Source organism: Paroedura picta, chromosome 1, assembly GCF_049243985.1.
Source record: "Paroedura picta isolate Pp20150507F chromosome 1, Ppicta_v3.0, whole genome shotgun sequence".
In the NCBI taxonomy this organism is placed as follows: domain Eukaryota; kingdom Metazoa; phylum Chordata; class Lepidosauria; order Squamata; family Gekkonidae; genus Paroedura; species Paroedura picta.
Window position 1 is genome coordinate 84,007,048 of NC_135369.1, and position 20,627 is coordinate 84,027,674.

General features: G+C 39.7%; 1 protein-coding gene across 6 annotated transcripts in view; it reads left to right on the top strand.

The window, feature by feature from the left end:
• LYST (lysosomal trafficking regulator) overlaps positions 1–20,627 on the top strand; it is a 110,734-nt gene that overhangs the window by 49,636 nt on the left and 40,471 nt on the right. For 5 of the 6 annotated variants that reach the window (XM_077345545.1, XM_077345564.1, XM_077345580.1 and 2 more), the window contains exons 19-28: positions 5,205–5,354; positions 7,801–7,938; positions 8,472–8,670; positions 10,567–10,698; positions 12,732–13,362; positions 14,167–14,344; positions 14,687–14,856; positions 17,780–18,010; positions 18,783–18,949; positions 19,599–19,751. In XM_077345545.1, the coding sequence (XP_077201660.1) occupies positions 5,205–5,354; positions 7,801–7,938; positions 8,472–8,670; positions 10,567–10,698; positions 12,732–13,362; positions 14,167–14,344; positions 14,687–14,856; positions 17,780–18,010; positions 18,783–18,949; positions 19,599–19,751 (2,149 nt within the window). The remainder of the gene's footprint in view (positions 1–5,204; positions 5,355–7,800; positions 7,939–8,471; positions 8,671–10,566; positions 10,699–12,731; positions 13,363–14,166; positions 14,345–14,686; positions 14,857–17,779; positions 18,011–18,782; positions 18,950–19,598; positions 19,752–20,627) is intronic. The other variant, XM_077345573.1, reaches the window with a different exon arrangement.

The following is a 20,627-nucleotide window of genomic DNA, read 5'->3' on the forward strand; positions in this document are numbered from 1 at the left end:
TAAGGAGCCACATTGAAATGCGTGTTTGGCTAATCTTTGTAAATTAATCCACTTTTTAGAGCAGACTTTCTCAACTTTTTTTTACCATTGACAAACCTCTGAAACATTCTTCAGGCTTCAAGAAACCCCAGAAGTGTCATGCAGATTAGGGTTGGGAAGCATAGCTGTATACACTTCCACCCAGGACCCTTTCCCCACCCCTTCCAGGCCCATCATTGGCCATTTTGGGAGGTCAGAGCCATTTTGGGAGGTCAACATGACCATATATGGTTACAGTATATCACTTGATATATGTTTAAGAAATTTAAAAAATATATTAAAAATTAACTTCCACACATTCAGGAAATCCTTTCAGGGCCATCAAGAAACCCCGGGGTTTCTGGGTTGAAACTGCCTGTCTTAGAGTTACATTTAATTTTTAAGGACCTGAGTAAGTGACCATAACTTAAAATAAATAAACGCAATGCTTTAAAACCGGCTTGCATCCTAGAGGGTATAGGAGCTCTCAAGGTTTTTGTTTCATGGTATTGATTAAGTTCTAAAGGTAAGAAATGTCCTGCCTTCTCTTCCTTAGAACAGATTTTTTATGTTGGCCTTGTAGATATAGATGTATGATAGCCAAATGGCCTAATTAGGGTTCTTTTGCCCAGCCCCAATGAATCACACTGAAAGAAAAACCTTTTATATATTTTTACTGCAGAAGAAATATAGACCTAGGGAGTTCCCAAATCTGCACAGAGAACAATACGATTACATAGTGTTAAATACCCTATCCTTGGAAGTTGGGAAAGATGATGCCTTGCAGGATGAGCCAATAGCCCGGGGTCTCTACCTCCCCACTCCACCTTCCAGGAACACCCTACAGCCCCCGGGCCAGCCTTCCAGGAACTGCTGATAAGTCCAAAAATCTACTTGCGTGCTTTCCCCCTAACCTCCAATTGTTTACATAAGCAGTAGTGACACACTCTTCTTCCATTTATCTAGCCTTGAGATAAGGACAGCTATAACATAAACTTTGGTTTTGTGAGAGAGCTTATCAAAAACTATATTCCAGAGAAGAGAAGGCCGTTTTCTCTGCCTGGTAAGAACCAAAGACTTGAACCAGAACAGACCAGTATGTAGAATTATGTTGTTGTTAGGTGTGAAGTCGTGTCCGACCCATTGTGGCCCCATGGACAATGATCCTCCAGGCCTTCCTGTCCTCTACCATTCCCCGGAGTCCATTTAAGTTTGCACCTACTGCTTCAGTGACTCCATCCAGCCACCTCATTCTCTGTCGTCCTCTTCTTCTTTTGCCCTCAATCGCTCACAGCATTAGGCTCTTCTCCAGGGAGTCCTTCCTTCTCATGAGGTGGCCAAAGTATTTGAGTTTCATCTTCAGGATCTGGCCTTCTAAGGAGCAGGCAGGGCTGATCTCCTCTAGGACTGACCGGCCTTGCAGTCCAAGGGACTCGCAAGAGTCTTCTCCAGCACTAGAACAAAAACCTCAATTCTTTGACGCTCGGCCTTCCTTATGGTCCAACTTTCACAGCCATACATTGCAACTGGGAATACCATAGCCTTGACTAGATGCACTTTTGTTATCAGGGTGATGTCTCTGCTTTTTAGGATGCTGTCTAGATTTGCCATAGCTTTCCTCCCCAGGAGCAAGCGTCTTTTAATTTCTTTGCTGCAGTCCTCATCTGCAGTGATCTTGGAGCCCAGGAAAATAAAATCTGTCACTACCTCCATTTCTTCCCCATCTATTTGCCAGAAATTGAGAGGGCTGGATGCCATGACCTTCGTTTTCTTGATGTTGAATTTCAAGCCAACTTTCACACTCTCCTCCTTTACCTGCATCAAGAGGCTCTTTAGTTCCTCTTCACTTTCTGCCATTAGAATGGTATCATCTGCATATCTGAGGTTGTTGATATTTCTCCCTGCAATCTTGACCCCAATTTGTGACTCCTCTAACCCCGCCTTTCTCATGATGTGCTCCGCATACAAGTTAAATAGGCAAGGCGACAGTATATAGCCTTGCCGAACTCCTCAATTTTGAACCAATCAGTGATTCCATGCCCGGTTCTCACTGTTGCTTCCTGACCTCCATATAGGTTTCTCAAGAGACAGATAAGAAAATCTGGTATTCCCATCTCTTTAAGAACTTGCCACAATTTGTTGTGCTCCACACAATCAAAGGCTTTAACATAGTCAATGAAGCAGAAGTAGATGTTCTTCTGGAACTCCCTAGCTTTCTCCATGATCCAGCGTATGTTGGCAATTTGATCTCTAGTTTTTCTGTCTCTTCGAAATCCTGCCTGTACTTCTGGAAGTTCATGGTCTACATATTGCTGGAGCCTAGCTTGTAGGATTTTGAGCATAACTTTGCTAGCATGAGAATTGAGTGCAATGGTGCGGTAGTTTGAACATTCTTTGGCATTGCCCTTCTTTGGAATTGGAATGTAAACTGACCTTTTCCAATCCTATGGCTAATGTTGAGTTTTCCAAATTTGCTGGCATGTTGAGTGTAGCACTTTTACGGCATCATCTTTTAAGATTTTGAATAGTTCAACTGGAATGCTGTCACCACCACTAGCTTTATTGTTGCTCAGACTTCCTAAGGCACATTTGACTTCACATTCCAGGATGTCTGGCTCCAGGTCAGTAGCTACCCCATTGTGATTATAAGGGATGTTAAGCTGGCTCTTGTATAGCTGCTCTGTATAATTTTGCCACCTTTTCTGCTTCTGTGTGGTCCCTACCATTTTGGTCCCTATACCCATTTTTGCATGAAATGTTCTCTTCATAGCTCCAATTTTCCAAGATCTCTGATCCTCCCCATTCTATTGTTTTCTTCTATTTGTTTGCACTGTTCATTTAAGAAGTCATTCTTATGTCTTCTAGCTATTCTATGGAATTCAGCGTTCAGTTGGGTGTATCTTTCTCTTTCTCCCTTGCCTTTCACTTCCTTTCTCTCCTTAGCTATTTGTAAAGCTCCCTCAGACAGCCATTTTGCTTTCTTGCATTTCTTTTTCTTTGGGATGGTTTTAGTTGCTACCACTTGTACAATGTTGCGAACCTCTGTCCATAGTTCTTCAGGCACTCGGTCTATCAGATCTAATTCCTTAAATCTATTTGTCACCTCTACTGTATATTCTTCAGGGATATGATTTAGTTCATACCTGGTTGGCCTAGTCTTTTTCCCTACTTTCTTCAATTTAAGCCTAAATTTTGCAACAAGAAGCTGATGATCTGAACCACAATCAGTTCCTGGTCTTGTTTTTACTGACTGTATAGAACTTCTCCATCTTTGGCTGCAGAGCACATAGTCAATCTGATTTCTGTGTTGACCGTCTGGTGATGTCCATGTGTAGAGTCGTCTCTTGGGTTGTTGGAAAAGAGTGTTTGCTATGACCATTGTATTCTTTTGACAAAATTCTACCAGCCTGCTTCATTTTATACTCCAAGGCCAAACTTGCCTGTTATCCCGGTTATCTTTTGGCTTCCTACTTTAGCATTCCAATCCCCCATGATGAGAAGCACATCATTTTTTGGCGTTGCTTCTAGAAGGTGTTGTAGGGCTTCATAGAACTGGTTGACTTCATCCTCTTCAGCAGCAATGTTGGGGCATAGACCTGAATTACTGTGATGTTGAATGGTTTGCCTTGGATTCGAACTGAGATCATTCTGTCATTTTGGGGATTGTATCCCAAGACTGCTTTTCCTACTCTCTTATTCATTATGAAGGCTACTCCCATTTCTTCTGAGAGATTCCTGCCCACAGTAGTATACCTGATGGTCATCTGATGGTCATCTGAATTAAATTCACATATTGTAGAATTATAGCCAATCCGTAATAACTGTGATCAATCAGAAGGTTACAGTCATTTTCTTTACCATCATGCCATCAGGTAGAGTGAAACTCTCAACTGTTATCCAAATTCATGTTTATCCATTAGATATTAAAGGTGTTTCTCTTTTCTTTGGATTTTGTTTTGTGATATTTATCCTGGGCAATTTTAGCCAATGCATTTTATCACTTTGAAGTTAATATATTTGCAAGTATAGATTATTCAGCATTGTCAAGCAAAATGGATTCTGATTTTATTACCTGACATTTACATAGGAATTATAGAAATGCGACAGTGATATTCTGCAGTCTTGGTGCTTTTAGGGCAACAGATAGAAGGGCATCCAAAGTTCTGGCTTGCTTGGTGGAGCTCCTGATGATGCCTGGGTTTTGGCAGCTGTGTGATATAGAACGTTGAACTGGATGGGCCATTGGTCTCATCTAACGTGGCTTCCCATATGTTCTAATGAAAAGGGGAGGAGGAATTTGTTTGAAGAGAATACGTCTGAATTCTGTTTAAATCCCATCAAAAAAGTAAATATGTTGGAAAAGTTAAGTTTGATGTTTGATGCAGAAAGTCTCAAAATACGTAATATTTTTAGCACTTCTACTGGTCAGTGTGCAGTGAAGAAGAAGCAGAAGAAGCAGTAAAAGCCGAAACTTATATGCTGCCTTTCTCTACCAGAAGCAGTCTTAAAATGGTTTACAATCAATCACCTTCCCATCCTCTCCCTACAACAGACACCCTGTGATGTAGGTGGGGCTGAGAGAGCTCGGACAGGACTGTTCGGTGACAACAACTCTAAGAGGACTGCGACTAGCCCAAAATCGCCCAGCTGATTGCATATATAGGAGTGGGGAATCAACCCCTGCTCCCCAGATTAGAGGCAATGCACACTTAATCACTACATCCAGCTGGCTATATAAATAGGCCACATCACCACAGCCAGGCCACGCGGGACCATAAGACTATATCAAACACTAAATGTTTACATTTGAATCCACTAGCACCTTGGAGATCAGTGTTTCAGGGTATAAACCCCCCAGGGCTGAATAGGGACATAGTAGTCTTATCTCAGTACAGATGCCGATTTTGTACTGCCAAGCATTTATCTTCTGCTTTAATCAAACCAAGTATAAATGTTTGGTACCTTTGAATCCTTTACAAGCACTTTTTATAACATCCTTCCCACCTTGTGACTAGAATAAAAGGACGCAAGAAATCCATTCTACTTTTGTCGGACAAAGGGAGCTCATTCCCAAAAATGCTTGTTGGTCCCTGAGGTGCTACTAGATATTAATCTAACTTGTACTGCAGATTGACATGGCTACCATCTGAAACTATCCACTAAACGTGTTTACTGTGTTTTGAAAGACACTCCTTGCAGGATGCTGCAGTGAGAAAATAATTTATCTGAATGATGATGGAGAATTTGCACTTGATGTAGAGACTACAGCAATAATCCAAGATGTTAAATTGTTGGAAGAGCTGTTACTTGATTGGAAGATATGGTCTAAAGCCCAGGTAATTGTTTATTTACAGAAAGTGTATTGCAGCTCTTCAGAGACCAGCAGATAATAACTTTTCATTTTTAGTTAAATAAAAATTGAAATGCTTTTGTTCATAGCCATTAAATATGTGTTTGTTCAATGTGAACTGGTTTCTAAGAAGTGACTATTTAAGCAAAAAAACAAAATGTGCTCTGGTCATTCTCATAGGTTTGTGCAGTTTTCCACACCTTCCTAAAACAATTTATGTTAGGTTGGAGGTGTCCATGAGTACATTGTACATATTGAAATACATTTAAGACTTTGGAAAATAGAATGAAATGGTAGATACAGTCTTATAGACTCTATTGTGTGTTTTACTTGTTACTTCCATGCTATTTAACAATTTTAGTGGGAACGTTTTAACTTACCATTTAAGTTATCCCTGTGAGTGAGCTTAATTTATTCATCTTTTGTGGCTAATGTGGCTCTAAATAAAATAATTGTCTGTGTAAACTCTTTCAGTGCTATACCAGCAACAGTAATTCATACCAAGTCTACTAAGATGAGTAAAACAAAAATGACCAAACAGTTTAAAACAGAATCTTAGAGATTAATAAAATGTATCCAAGCACAAACTTTCATGCATCAGATCTTATTTCTTCAGATGCATATTGAACTCGTTTGTTAGCAAGCCTCTGGAGGCCATCTATCCTTCAAAGAAGGTGTTGATTCAAAATCTTATTCCACTTTGTCAAGGGGGCCAAAGATAGTGAGGCTGGGGAAGAGTGTCCACCTGTCTGTGTCCTGAACTGGTAAACAAAATACTCATTTGTATGAGTAATTATTGTAAGTAATTTAGAAAGTTTCTTCACTGCATTTAGGCTACACATACAAAAATTTGGTCCTTTAAAATTTTTCAAATTATAGTTTAACTTCAAGTGTCATAATTGTAACAACACGATGAATTATATTATTTTGTTGCTGTTTAGCTATACAGTGTTGTTCTTTGTGCCCAAGTGACCAAATGTACAAAATATTGCTCCTGTCATGACCAATAGTAGGAGAATGTGGTTTCTGAGTGTTGTTGTGCTGTATCCAGGTGACCAAAAAAATTCATGGTTGGTTTGGCAGGAGAATAATTCTCAGATCTACTAACTTGCTTGGTATCTTCTCTAGTGCCTGGGTGGTAGAATGAAGAAATTCCAGTGCGTAATAAATTGCAACTTGTTGTAATGTCCTAATTGGGCCTTTAAATTTTTTTAAATTTAGAAACATATACGTACAAAATACAGATCTCTTTGAGTAATACATAACACTGATTCAGTGAGACAAATAGGCTATAAAGAATATCCTTTCATAATTCAGTGAGACAAGTAATATATAATTAAATGAAATTTGCAAGATCACTCAGTTATGATATAAGCAAAACATATATATTCTCTGTCTCTCTCTTTCTATATATATAGTCCCATCATCAGAAATTCTCATGTAGCCATTCCTGCTGTTAACAATTAAATAATGTCAGCCTCTTGTGGCGTAGAATGGTAAGGCAGCAGACACGCAGTCTGAAGCTCTGCCCATGAGGCTGGGAGTTCAATCCCAGCAGCCGGCTCAAGGTTGACTCAGCCTTCCATCCTTCCGAGATCGGTAAAATGAGTACCCAGCTTGCTGGGGAGTAAAAAGGCAATGACTGAGGAAGGCACTGGCAAACCACCCCGTATTGAGTCTGCCATGAAAACGCTAGAGGGCATGACCCGGTGCTTGCACAGGGAATACCTTTACCACAACATTATGAATATAGCCCAATATTCCATAAATTTAACTGAAATAGAGTTTCTTAATGTTCTTTGGTATTAATGTAATAAACAATACATTCCCCAAATTCAACCAATCTCTTGGAAGAGGAAGGTTATTTTCCATCAAGTAATAAGTATTATTTTAGCAACCTCAGGTAGGGAGATTACAAATCAGACACAATGACAATCTTGCCAACCTCTCCAGTACTCCTCTGTGCTAAACTGATCTCAATCAGGGCCGAATTCAGACTCTGTCACTACCCTGAAATCAGACTGAATTTCTCCTCAGTATTCAGCTTTCGAGTCTTTCTCTGCTCTGCTGATGCTAACCAATCATTCCTTGGATCAGCCTGTCACTCAAGGATCTCTGGTTCTATGAAAAATTAACCCTTCACATAAACCCTTCTTTACCTCTTTGTATAGCACTTCTAAGCTTTTACTAGTGTAATCCTTCGCAGAGTCTTATTTAGACATCACAGCAGATTGTGGTTAGCTCAAAACAAGGAAGCCTTTGCTCCTAAGGGAAGGGACCACATAAATACTACATATCTTATTATCATCTTGAAGAAACGTGTTTGCTTCTGAGTTCCCATAATTTTACTTCAAAATAATTTAATGTAAGCTTATAGCTTTGCTTTTGTTGTAATTTTGTACATATTAATAATTGTGGTTTTTGTTTTACAGCAAGGTGTTTGGAAAACACTCTTATCAGTTCTAGAAATACTTATCCAAGATAATCACTGGCAACAGATGTTTAATATTAAACAGCTACTAAAAGCTCAAGTAGTGCATCACTTCTTGCTGACATGCCAGGTGTTGCAGGTATTTCTACGTAACTTCTGTTTTGAATTGTTGTAGGGCTATTGTTGCAGCACTTCACACCTTAAGTGTTCTGTGATAGGATACAAAGACAATTTCCTTCCTTGATAATTTTGAAAACATTAGCTTCAAAACTATATTGATGTGGCTTAGAGACCGTCTGGTCCAATTTCCTGTCTGGAAGGAGAACCATAAATCATTCCCAGTAGTGTTTTCTAAGCTTTTTCTTTAAACAGTTGTAAAAATAATGGGTTGGATCCATTGCAGTCAAGTGATCTTTGTGAAATGCCTCTCTTGTGGGATGGGAGACCATGAGGAAGATCTGCAGCAGAACGGAATTGGTGGAAGTTGCCAAATCTGACCTATAGTAATTTTGAATAGTCCTATTGAACATTTCCTGTACCTACTTGGGATTTTGATCTGGGAAAGCAGACGAATCGTTTCAATATAAACCTGTGTTATTTCCCCATCTCTATCCTTGTATTGAACATAGAATAAAGCAGTGATTTTCTTTGCCTCTTCATTTTTTCCCCTAGGAACACAAAGAGGAAAATTTCACATCTATACCTACCGAGATTTGTACATCTTTTGTGAAAATAATCGAAGAAGTGCTTGGCTCTCCTCCAGATCTGGAATTGCTGACACTGATCTTCAACTTCCTCTTAGCTGTTCACCCTCCTACTAACACATATGTTTGTCACAATCCCACAAACTTCTACTTTTCCTTGCATATAGGTGAATAAAATGTTCTGTTGAGTTTAAATTTGTAAATAAGTATTTTCTGTGAAACCAACTAATAGTGCTACCTTGAACAATTATTTATTTATTTAGATTTCTATACCGCCCATTTCTTTGCAGCTCTGGGCCGTTTACATTGAACATTATATAATACAAATTACATGGAACGATATATAGTACTAACATATATACCTATCTACAGTTTTCTACAGTCATATGTGTGTCTTATTTGGCTTTTGGTTCCTCAATCCAGCCATGTCTGATTAAGAGATGAAAATATTTGACAGTGATCCAAATTGCGGCTGCAGGAGTCCTGACAGGGACTCAGTATGGAGGACATATAATACCAGTGCTCACTCAGCTGCATTGGCTCCAGACTCGAGACTAAATCAGGTTTAGTGTGCTGGTTCTAATCTTTAAAACCCTAAATGGTCTGGGACCAGAATACCTGTGGGGACATCTTTTCCCTTATAATCCCCCAATAGCACTGAGGTCTTCAGAGGAACATTTGCTCAAGGTCCCTGGCCCTAAAGAGGTGAAGATGGCCTTGACCATAAAAGGACTTTTTTGGCCCTGGCCCCGGCCTGGTGGAATGAGCTCCCAGGAGAGATCAGGACCCTGTGGGACCTAAATCAGTTCTCCAGGGCCTGTAAATTGGAGATGTTCCACCTGGCTTATGGTGAAGGCCAAAAATAACATCCACCATGGAAGCTCTTCTCACTGCTAGGGTAGGAGGTACAGAGATGGAAGATCACTTCCTGCCAAACCTTCCCTATCTGGGATTTAGTCAGGGGCATGAATTGCAGTAGTTGGAATGTTTTAAAGTTTTAATTTTTGTATATGTTTTAATGCTGTTACTCACCTGAACATTGGAAGGAAGGGCTACAAATAAATGTTTGTTATTATTATTATTAGATTTTAACTATGAGGGACGAAGTAGGGAAGTGCCTTATTCAAAGCTGTGGTATAAAAACTGAGGCAGATTTAAAGTATCCTGGTTCAGTATGTCCCTTGCAGAGTAACAAGATAAGCTGTGACATAACATTTGGCAAACTATGGCATACAGACTTTGTGATCTGTCACTTTGTTTTCTTTCTCATGTCCAGGATCCTTGGAGCAGTGTACATGGTTGTTACCTCATCCAGGAAGTTGCTTGCAAATATTTATGTTGTCATAAACCATTTCGACACAGTTTCTGTCTGCAAAAATTCATAAAGAACCCTCATGAGTACAATCATGGGTGTAGTTGCATTATTCCCTCCACATGCATGAGCTGCTAGAACAACATAGCTTCCTGGTAGTGAACACACATATTCATGTTTTTTTTTTATTTCTCATAGTTGTACAAATTGTCACCCGGAAGCAACATGCTCCCCATTGACTAATGTGTTATTTTTAATTTGTGTGCCATGTAACTGAAATATTCCTCTCAATCCAAAGTCCATGCAGTGTGGAAATTCTAAAGCTTCCTGAGATGGTGGAGAGCAAATGCCAGTCTAAGTAGTAAAAATATAAGACAAGCCAGATTGAATCAGGCCTTGATAGACCAAAGGTCTGATTGAGTATCAGGCAGTTTCTTGAGTTCATATGTTTCAAAATAGGGTAGTTCCATACATTGAAATGATCTCTGATGGCCTGTGTAGCCTTCTAGTAGTGACTTCTTCCTTCTGACAGCTTGAAATAGTTTAAGCACTTCAAATGTGCACAAGGGCAAAATATACACGCATGCTATGCTGAATCAAATCCAGTAGAGATGAGGGATGAGTGTCATTGAGTTGAGCCTGTGAAAGTCTGGAGCTCACTCAGACATGCTGTGCACAACTCAGAGGCTCTGCCCCACTCCTACTTCAATTACTTTTTAAAACAGCAGAATCTTGTTTGGTTTTTTTTTAGATGGCAAAATTTTCCAAGAGAAAGTTCAATCAATCATGTATCTGAGAAATTCCAGTAGTGGTGGAAAATCTATTGATAGTCCAACACTGGCCATTACAAGTCCAACAGGATTTTCTGCTGCACCTCTAGAAGGTAAACAGTTGTATATTTTTCCTTGACAAGGTCTTCAGTTCATAACCCATCCAAAACTTCTGAGTCTCAGTCTAAGATTCTGCAGAAGAGTGGATCTTTACCAAATGGATCAGTTACTGCTCTGATGCTTTTGGTTGGATCAGAATGACAGTTTCTTTGATGGAGTGCTCTTTAACCCCTTTTTCCCTGGACTAGAGATCTTTCATGTTCTAGACCTAAGAATGGAGAAGTCAGATGATATTCTTTCCAGGGTAATTCTACTGATGGTAATTCTACTCATGGAGCTACATCACTAGGTACATAAGGTCATATTTATATAGGTCAGGCTGTTAGGACTACTGCAGACAATATGTTCATTTGTTGCCTTTAGAAACAAGAGATTTTTGTATGTATGAATTGATGGAACCTTTGCAACTGTGTACTAGTTACACTAAAATTGTTTATTTGGGCCGCTCAGTTGTGCTAGAAGGTTTAGATCACCTTGTTTGTCACATGTAGAAGTAAGGTTGATAATAGTAAAGCAAGTTACAATGCACTATTTTCAATCAATAGGGAAATAGAAAATCTGCATTTGAAACAGAATTCTTTACAGCTGTTACAAGCCCCAGTTCCTTTTGTAGTTTCACAAACTGCATTATAAAATTTACCATGTGTTAATATTTGAAAAAGTTCAGATGTAGCAAATTGCCTTTCTAAAATGTACCCATTCAAATCAAGACTTAATTCTTGATGTTGTCATCCCATTGAAAATCATCTTTATGACAATAATGACAATAGTGTCTTTATGACAATAATGACAATCGGGGGGCCCAATCGGCAGGCGCAAAGTGCCTGCCGATTGGGCCCTCTGATAGTCCGGCAGCAATGGACCAAATCCGAGCTGTGCACTGCGCGGCTCCCAATTGATCCTTTGCCGCCGGCCTGACTAAATGGGAGGCGCAAAGCGCCTCCCAATCCGCCCCCCTTCCTCCTCTCCCGCAGCAGCCCGCCTGCCGCCATAACTACACTCACCTCCACCAGGCCAGGACGCTGCCTCGCTGCGCCACAGCGGCCTCGCCTCCTCGCTGCCACACTACGAGACTCTGCACGGCCCCAGGTAGCCGCCGACGCGCCCGGGGGGCCTTGATGTGCCGCACCAAGCCGAGCCCACATCCTACCGACAACTCCCGAGACCCGCCCGAGCCGCGCTGCACCGCCCACGCTGGCCCCGCTGACTCCCGGGCCCTGCTCGAGCCCCCAGCCACGGCCACACCAGCCCCGCAGCCCCCACCGACTCTGAAGACCCACTAGCGCCCGCTGCATTAAGACTACAGCGGGCTTATTTACTAGTATATTTATACTTTGGCTGTGGAGTTATCCATAGGCATTATTACAGGTCAGATTGGTTTATTGATGTCTACAAGTTCAGAGTTTCCATAACTGCAAAGCTGATAATAGAAACTAAATAGGGGAAGTGCAAGTTGTTAGAGTGTTTCTGTCTGCCTTCAATAAAGAAGGCTGAGAAGGGGCATATAGCATGGGGAATCCATGTATTGCTGAAGTCATGACCTCTACTCTTGGGCATCAAGTGTAGCTGAGAGCAACCAGTATCATCTAGTACCCTTTACTAGATGTAAGTATTTTTATGCCTTTGACGAGTGAATGAAAAAGAGGCTGCCATTGAGGCATGCATGTGTGCCTGGAAGGCTGTGGCAAGTATGTGTGTAAATGCAGAATGCTTGGTATAGGTCCCTATTGTCTCTTATTTCCTAATTCCAGTTAAATTTCATGTTGATTTTGGAATGAAATGGTTATCACATGCCCTAAGACATTCTGAAACTAGATGCTTGTTTCCTGGAGTAGGAGCTCTTTTGCTGTCTAGGATAAAAAAGAGATCAAAGCTTAAAAGTGAACTTGCTGGGCGACGGCAGAATGCTTTTGTAACTTCTTTAGAGGCACTTGCTAAACCTGTGAAGGAACAGCGAAAGTAGATTGTGATGTTTTATTACAGTCTTTACCAATTGACTAGGAATTTGCCATGTTTGTTTTCTTAGGAAATGATTCTTCTGATGTAAGTGAACCTCAGATGACAGTTGCTCAAACACCTGAACGGCACTGTAAAAGCCTGCCAGCATCTCCTACTTCCTCTCCAGAAATGCATCAAAAAGCGTTCAGTGGAAGTTTGGGCAGAAGTGTGGAGAACTTGCAAGTAGTTGGAAAGATTGATCCTGTTGAGCCCTTGGAACAAAGTAATGTTGGGAGAAACTCTGAGGTCTTTAGAAGAATGCAGGAGGAGCATTTAATCAGTAGCTGTGAGTCAGCAAAAACAGTAGTTGATTTGGAGGAGAGAACTTCTGCAGGGACGCATGACATTCCAAAGGAAGAGAAGGAAACATTAGATAAAACTTTTGAAATCCAAGAAAGAAAACCAGAAATGAAACAAAAGGAAGGTGATGCCATGCTTGAGAAATCACTGAGGCGTCCTAACGATCTCAAGGGATTGTATCCCTTTCAGAAAAACAGCAATTTGGCAGGTTTAGGGTTGGCCTTTACTTTTCAGGGTGGATCCACCATTGCTCGTTGGCCAAGTCTTGCTGATAAGAGCTTGCCTACAGAAGAGTGGGAACAACTTACCTTTCCTTCAGCCGAAAGGATACCTCAAAAATCTGAGGACAGTTCTGACAGGTATATAAGTTGGGGGATTGACTGCAATTAAAAAAATTCAAGTAGATGTTGTCTCAGGGTAAATTGGCAGTTTTTGAATTATCATTTCTGTGGATTCATGTTGGATTAATCTAGCATTAATTTTCCTTTTGTCTTGCACTTTAACATAGTTGGGTGGATTTGATTATGAGGTGCAATTCAAATAATCATGTTTTGATTATTTCTGCCATACTATTTATTCCCATATACACAATGATACATAGAAACATTATGGCATAGTAAATGCATGATATCAAAGCATGTCAGTTGAGCGGTTTACATGACATCAAGCTGTGTTTTGAGATTGGAAAGTTTCCATTGTCAACTTGCAGATATACTTGACACTGGTGTTTTTTGAAGTACTGTGATTGAATAAACAGTTACAGTATGTATCCATGCACAATATCGGCTTCTCCATATGATCACATAACAAAATTGATTATGCAAACTGCAAAAATGCTTTTGGAGGAGATGTGATGAAGTGTTACAGTAGTACTGGAACTGTTAACTTACCTGGAACACCTGTATAGTAAAGCAAAGTTTCTTTCTCCTTTGGACATAAGTAAGAAATGATCCCCTGCCAAAAATAATGGTTAGGGAGGAGAATTTAACAGAAGTTGCCCTATAAATATGAAGAAATAGTATTTTGGCAGATAATCATCAGACTATATGTTTTATTTTGATTTTTTTTAAAAACTGAGATGTTTGGATTTTTTTATTCACTCTTCTCCTTTTGTGTATGATATTAATATAGGGTATCCTAATAATAAATCTTTTTTCCATCAGATCAACGGAAGATTGTCTGGTACTCATATGTTGTGGCTTGTATCACCTCTTACGTAGAGTTCTCTTAATCCTGCCAGATGTCATGCTTCAAGATGTTATGGACAAGCTTATCCAGCCAGATGTTCTTATAGTTCTCTTAAATCACCCATCTACCCTTATTCAACAAGGAGTCATTCAAGTAAGGAAATTTTGTCTTCCTACCCATTTTGGAACTCAAGCTAGTTTATAAAACCATTAATACTGTTTAAAATGAAAGAATTTCAATTTTCTGAAACACAAAAACCTATCCTTTTATGGAGAGAAAGTGACCTTAAAATGTTTAACTAAATAAGGTACTGTTCTGTAAGGCTGTCAGGTACTATTCTGTAAAATCTCTTTTCAAATGATTGGTATGTATGAGAAAAGAATACAGGTTATTTTGTTGTATCACAGTGTTAACACAGAAATGATACATAAGGTATATATTAAAATATCCAAGAACATTGAAAAACACTGAATCTTGCTATTCTTCTTCCCTTAGCTTTTGGATGCATATTTCCGTAGAGCAACTAGGGAACAAAAGGAGAAGTTTCTGAAGAATCGAGGTTTTTCGTTGTTAGCTAACCAGCTGTATCTTCACCAAGGCACACCAGAAATTGTGGAATGTTTTATGGAAATGCTGTTTGGTCGACCAGTTGGCCTGGATGAAGAGTAACTATAAATTCTGTTATTTTTCACCCACACAAACACCCTCTGTAGTTCAATTTATTTTTAGGTAAAATATAGATTGAGCAGTCTTCAATTGATGAACAATGTATTTGTGAGCAACTGCTCCAATATGCCCACAATGGCATTCTAAATTAAATCCATATTAAGTTGAGAACCCCAGAGCGGGCTCGAGACAAAATGATTTCATTGAATTTGGCTTGGGGAGGAAGGGTTTTGAAAATTTATTTAGTTCAGGGTATGAATCTAAAAATAAATAAAATAAGTATCTGATGAGCATCATTATATTTGTTCTGCTTAAAGAGCTCAAGCAGTCAGTGTAGAAAATCAGAGACATTGCAATGAATACAAAATTCTTCCTCCTCCTAAAGGACTTTTAGACATGATCTTGCGTTGAATTAAATGTTTGAAAGGGGTGCATAATATTGAACTTTCCTCCATCCTCAATTTCCTTCCTTGAGCTTTCCCCCAACCTCCATGTATTCCAATATGTATTTATAATGTGACGGTCATCTCTGGTTAACTTGAAGTTAAAAGTGCTCCTGAAATCCACTGCAGAACCCTTATTCTGTTGGTTCATTTTAAACAGAACTAACAATCAGATGTGATGATGAACCTGCATAGAGAAGAAATTTATTCCCTTGAAACCAATATTATTCACTTGGGGAAGCTGAGAGAGGCAGAGAGGGTAGTTAATGAGGCCTTCAGGAATATGATAGTGGCATCCCAATCCCAGAGTAATGGCTCCTTGCAAGTCACAAATAATGAGAGTTTTGTGGTTGAAGAGCATCACTTTGAGGAAAGGGTACAAGATTCCTAGATAGGACTCCATCCGTGGTGGATGAACAGATGCAAATGAAGGCCTAAAGAGAAAGGACTGATAATGACAAATAGTAATATCAGCTTGGGTTTGTGATGGGTTGTATAGAACATGTGGTGAATTGCTTGGCTCGTGCAAAGGTTGCAGACATCATCTAAATAGCTTAGTAGATAGTGCTGGAAAAGAGTCCGCTGTTGACACTAGTGATGTGGGGAAATGTAATTGTGAGGTCCTGGAAGCCAACTTTAGGCTCCTAGGTAGGAGATAAAAGCCAAGACCTCCAAGGGAGATTTCTCCTACATTCTACCTTTTCCATGCATAGAACAAGCTTAGTCACACATGGTTAGGGAGTTTCAGTGTGTGGATGAGTTTTAGTGTGTAGAGTGTAAGTCTTTTGGGACAAGCCAGGACTGTATAAAAGATGATGGATGCTAATTGATACTGAAGGGAATCAGACTGCTAGTATGTAACATTTAAAAAGTGTCAGAGCAGCTTGTAAACTGAATGGCCAGTTCTCACAATGGAGGGATATGACGAATGGGATCCCTCAGGGATCTGTATTGGGACAAATGCTTTTCAACATGTTTATAAATGAGTTGGTGTTAGAGGAGTGATGGTTTAGACAAAAAGGGATTATGAAGATCTCCAGAAGAATCTCTTCAAATTTGGAGAATGGTAGAGTTTATAAAATTATTCATGCCATGGAGGGAGTGGACGGAGAGAAACTCTTCTATCTTTCCCATATACTAAAATCCAGGGTCATCCACTGAAGCTGAAGGGTAGGAGATTCAGGACAGACAGAAGGAAGCATTTCTTCACACAGCATATAGTTAATTTGTAGAACTTGCTGCCAGGGGATGTGGTTATGGTCACCACTTAGAAGGCTTTAAAAGCAGAGAGGACAAATTCATGGAGGACTGAGCTGTTAGTGCCTACTAATTATGATGGATATCTACTTCCGCCGGTACCTGCCTCTTCAAATCAGTTGCTGAGGAGCAATGTTCAGCCTAGAGAAGGGGAGGTTGAGAGGGGACATGATTGCTGTTTTTAAGTATTTGAAAGGTTGTCACTTGGAGGAGGGCCTCTATGCCCTTCAGAGAACCTGGTTGGCCACTGTGTGAGGCACGATGCTGGACTAGGTGTATCATTGAGCTGATCCAGCAGGGCACTTCTTATATTCTTTAATTGTATATGAATGATTTCAAAATTATGAAGATGTAATTATGCTTTTCTTTCCCATTGGGAAGCACCAAGTAAAAATGGGAACATAGCTCTTTCTTGCTGCTTTTGACACAATCAGTGGTTTTTGAATGAATTTGCTAAGGAAGCAGTGCTTCTTAGATGGGTGCTTATTTATCAGATACCACCTGCCTCCTGCTCTGATTGGGAAAAGAGAATTTGCCCCAGTAGCCTCTGGATAATTCCCTCTAAGGCAGCATCCTGCTACATAATTCATGATTGAAGTCTAATACAGAGTTGAGGGGTCAAAAATGTTAGGGGCAGAGACCAGATACAGCCGGGGGGGGGGGGGGGGCAATGGGCCATTGAATGTCATTATTAAAAGAAAACAGCAAAGCCTTTTTTTTATCTCCGGTTTAATTGTGTTTGTTTCAGTAGTAATTGGTGCCATATAATAAAATCCTCTTTTATGGCCAATATATATTATTTATTATTTGTAGTAGGATTTTATCAGCTTTGTAGTAGAATTTTATCAGAATTTTACCATGTTCATGAGGGTAAAAGATTCAGTGGAGTAATAAGATTTTCTATTTCCTATATTACCGATGCTGAACTGTATCTACTGCCATTTATGGCTAAATTGTAAGACTTGCTGAGCTAGGAAATTAAGTACTTAGACTGGAACAGTGTCTGAAGTTAAGATGCTTCACTGTTCGAGAGGTTTGATTTATCTGCATACGTTGTACAATTGAATCAACATTACTACACAGGCACCTGTAATCTGAAGCCCATCTTACTGACAATACCACTTCCACTAATATAGAAATGTCAACAAGGCAAGCACTAATTTTTATAATGGAATATATTTAGAAATCCATTGCAGATCCCTGTTTTTATTTTTATTTTCAGCTTTGATCCAGAAGATGTGAAAAATGCTGGCCTCTTTCAAAAGTGGTGTGTGATTCCTGTTCTGGGGCTTCTAGAGAATTCCCTCTATGACAGCATCCTGCTACACAATTCCTTCTGCTTGGTATTGCAGATTATAAATTCCTGTTCTAAAATGGCAGATATGCTGTTAGATAATGGCTTTTTATATGCCTTGTGTAATACTTTAGCAGCTCTTAATGGATTAGAGACCAGGTAAGTGAAGTGTTAGTTTGTACCATTTTAATGAAATTCTACATTAATATTCTAAATTTCAGATGAGTCCTATGAGAAGTAGGTGTAAGGAACTGGTGCTCAATAGTAGAACACTTCCTCTGCTTTTGGAAAGTCCTAGATTCAGTTCCCAGCATTTCCTGTTAAAAATTATTAGGCTTCCTTAGGAAGGAATGACCAGCTGACAGGAATATTTTAGAGCCTTATGTGAAATCTGAAGTAGTGCAGTCTTGTTGGGAAGTATCTTGTTCCCAAGTCCTTGAGTCAGTTGGATTAATTCCAAGTGGGAGAACTATCTTCTCATTTTAAAAACACTAAACAAAATTATAGCATTTTATATATTCTAGGCAAATTTAATCCTTCGTGTGTTTCAGTTTCAGTTTCTAAATTATGGGTTTAAATTCCTAGTTCCACAGTGCATTGGTTAATTCCAACGTGACAGATCCTTCTGATACATGGATGGTAGTTGTTCAGTCAAAAAGAACATGCTATTTGTTCCATTTTCTAACTGTGAATTTGAGCATTAAAATTGTATGCTTGCCACTATGTAGGATATAGCCTTTTTCTGTAGACTGCTCCAGAATGTCTGTAGTTGATCAGTATAGACATCTAAAATGAAGGACTGAAGGGAAAGAGCAAGAAATGCCAGATAGTAGTATAACCTTGATATGAGTCAAGTGGTAGTGGATATGCAAGTTCACTTTTTTATTTGCAATGGAACCTGATTAACAGAGTTAAATACCATCCTGTGCAGCATCCTCCCAAGTGACTACAAGCTACTTGTGTGTGATATACAGCAGTTGTTTGTAGCGGTGACGATCCATGCCTGCAGCTCTTCCGGTTCCCAATATTTTCGAATTATTGAAGATCTCATGGTATTACTTGGATATCTTCAGAACAGCAAGAATGAACGAACCCAGAGTAAGCCCCTACTTACCATTCTTATGACATGAGTCCGAGAGTTTACTACTAGCTAAATGCAATGGCATGAATGTGTTCTGTTTTTGTTCATGGAATTTAAAAACCACACCCTTCTTTTAAGGAGTTTGGGGTGATATACAGGGTTTATCCCCACATCACAATTTTATCCTAGCAACAGTCCATTAAGGCTAAAGGAAGGTGACTGGTTGATGATCACCCAACGAGCTTCATGACAGAGGAAGGATTTGAACCCAGGTTTCTGTTCCAACCACTGACTATATTGTATATACATAGTTGTTTTCTAGTCAAGTAAAATTGTGTTCTTGTTTTTATTCCACCTACTAATTAGTTGTCCCAGGTATATAGAAACTATTTAATTTTCTGTTGATGGGTTGATGCCTGTTTGATGACCAGATTTGTTCACTATTGTCACACTAAATGGCAAGGTTTGGGATCATGAACTGAGGCCTTTCAGCTCTCTTAATCCAGACAGTGTAGGAGGACAGTGCTTCCTTAAAGGCCATGAAGTATGCCCAAACATGCCTTTTGGTTGTTGTACCCAAAAGCAACTTCAATATTATTTTGAATTTCTACATCTACATGATATTCTGAAAAAATGTTAATTTGCTCATTTGATCACTGTTTCCAGGTATGGCAGTTGCTTTGCAGTTCAGAGTCCTTCAAGCTGCAGTCGAGTTCATAAAAACTACAGCAAATCAGGATCCAGAGGATCTGAGCAGTTCTTTCCATTCACCTGTTTCACATCATGAGGCTATATTTCAGAAACGTAAAAGCATTGCAGGTGTGTAATGTGGGATTAAGTACATGCAAGCTTTGATATCAATAAAAATATAAAAATAGAAGTAATACAAGAAGAGGGCAAGTTCTAGCAATATATTTGTTTCATGATTTCTAATTCCACTGAAACAAAATTCTTAGCTTGATCACAACTGCAATCTCTCTCTCTCTCTCTCTCTCTCTCTCTCTCTCTCTCTCTCTCTTTTAAGTAATGCCCCAACTCATATGCTTTCCATTTTGTTTGGATTACTGTGAGTTTAAGAACATTAGAAGAGCTTGCTAGATCAGACCAGTGGTCCATCTAGAAGAAGAAGAAGACGAAAACGAAGACAAAGAGGAAGAAGAAGAGGAGGAGGAGGAGTTGGTTCTTATATGCCGCTTTTCTCTACCTGAAGGAGTCTCAAAGCAGCTTACAATCACCTTCTCTGTCCTCTCCCCACAACAGACACCCTGTGAGGAGGGTGATGCTGAGAGAGCCCTGATATTACTGCTCAGTCAGAACAGCTTTATCAGTGCTGTGGCGAGCCCAAGAAAGAACTCCAGAGACTGAAAGAACTCCAGAGACTCTTCAGCTCCTGTCCATTAGCACATTAGCTTGTGCTAATGATTTACACTAGCTATCAATTATATTTTCAGATGGCCTGCATTGAGGAGGTGACACGAAATCCTCAATGACCTCTTATTTCAGTACAGCCCCTGGGAAATCTCCCGTCTTTTTTACTTCGTTTTGAGAGTCTTCACTGCAGCTTCTGCTGCCTCTTCCTACCTGCTGCCTTACCTTCTGTCATCACTTAAATGTTGGCTGTTTCAGCAAGGAAGACTAAATACAGGCTTATGGCCTCCCTATGCTCTCCTACCATTTTCAGAAATGCCCTGTCTG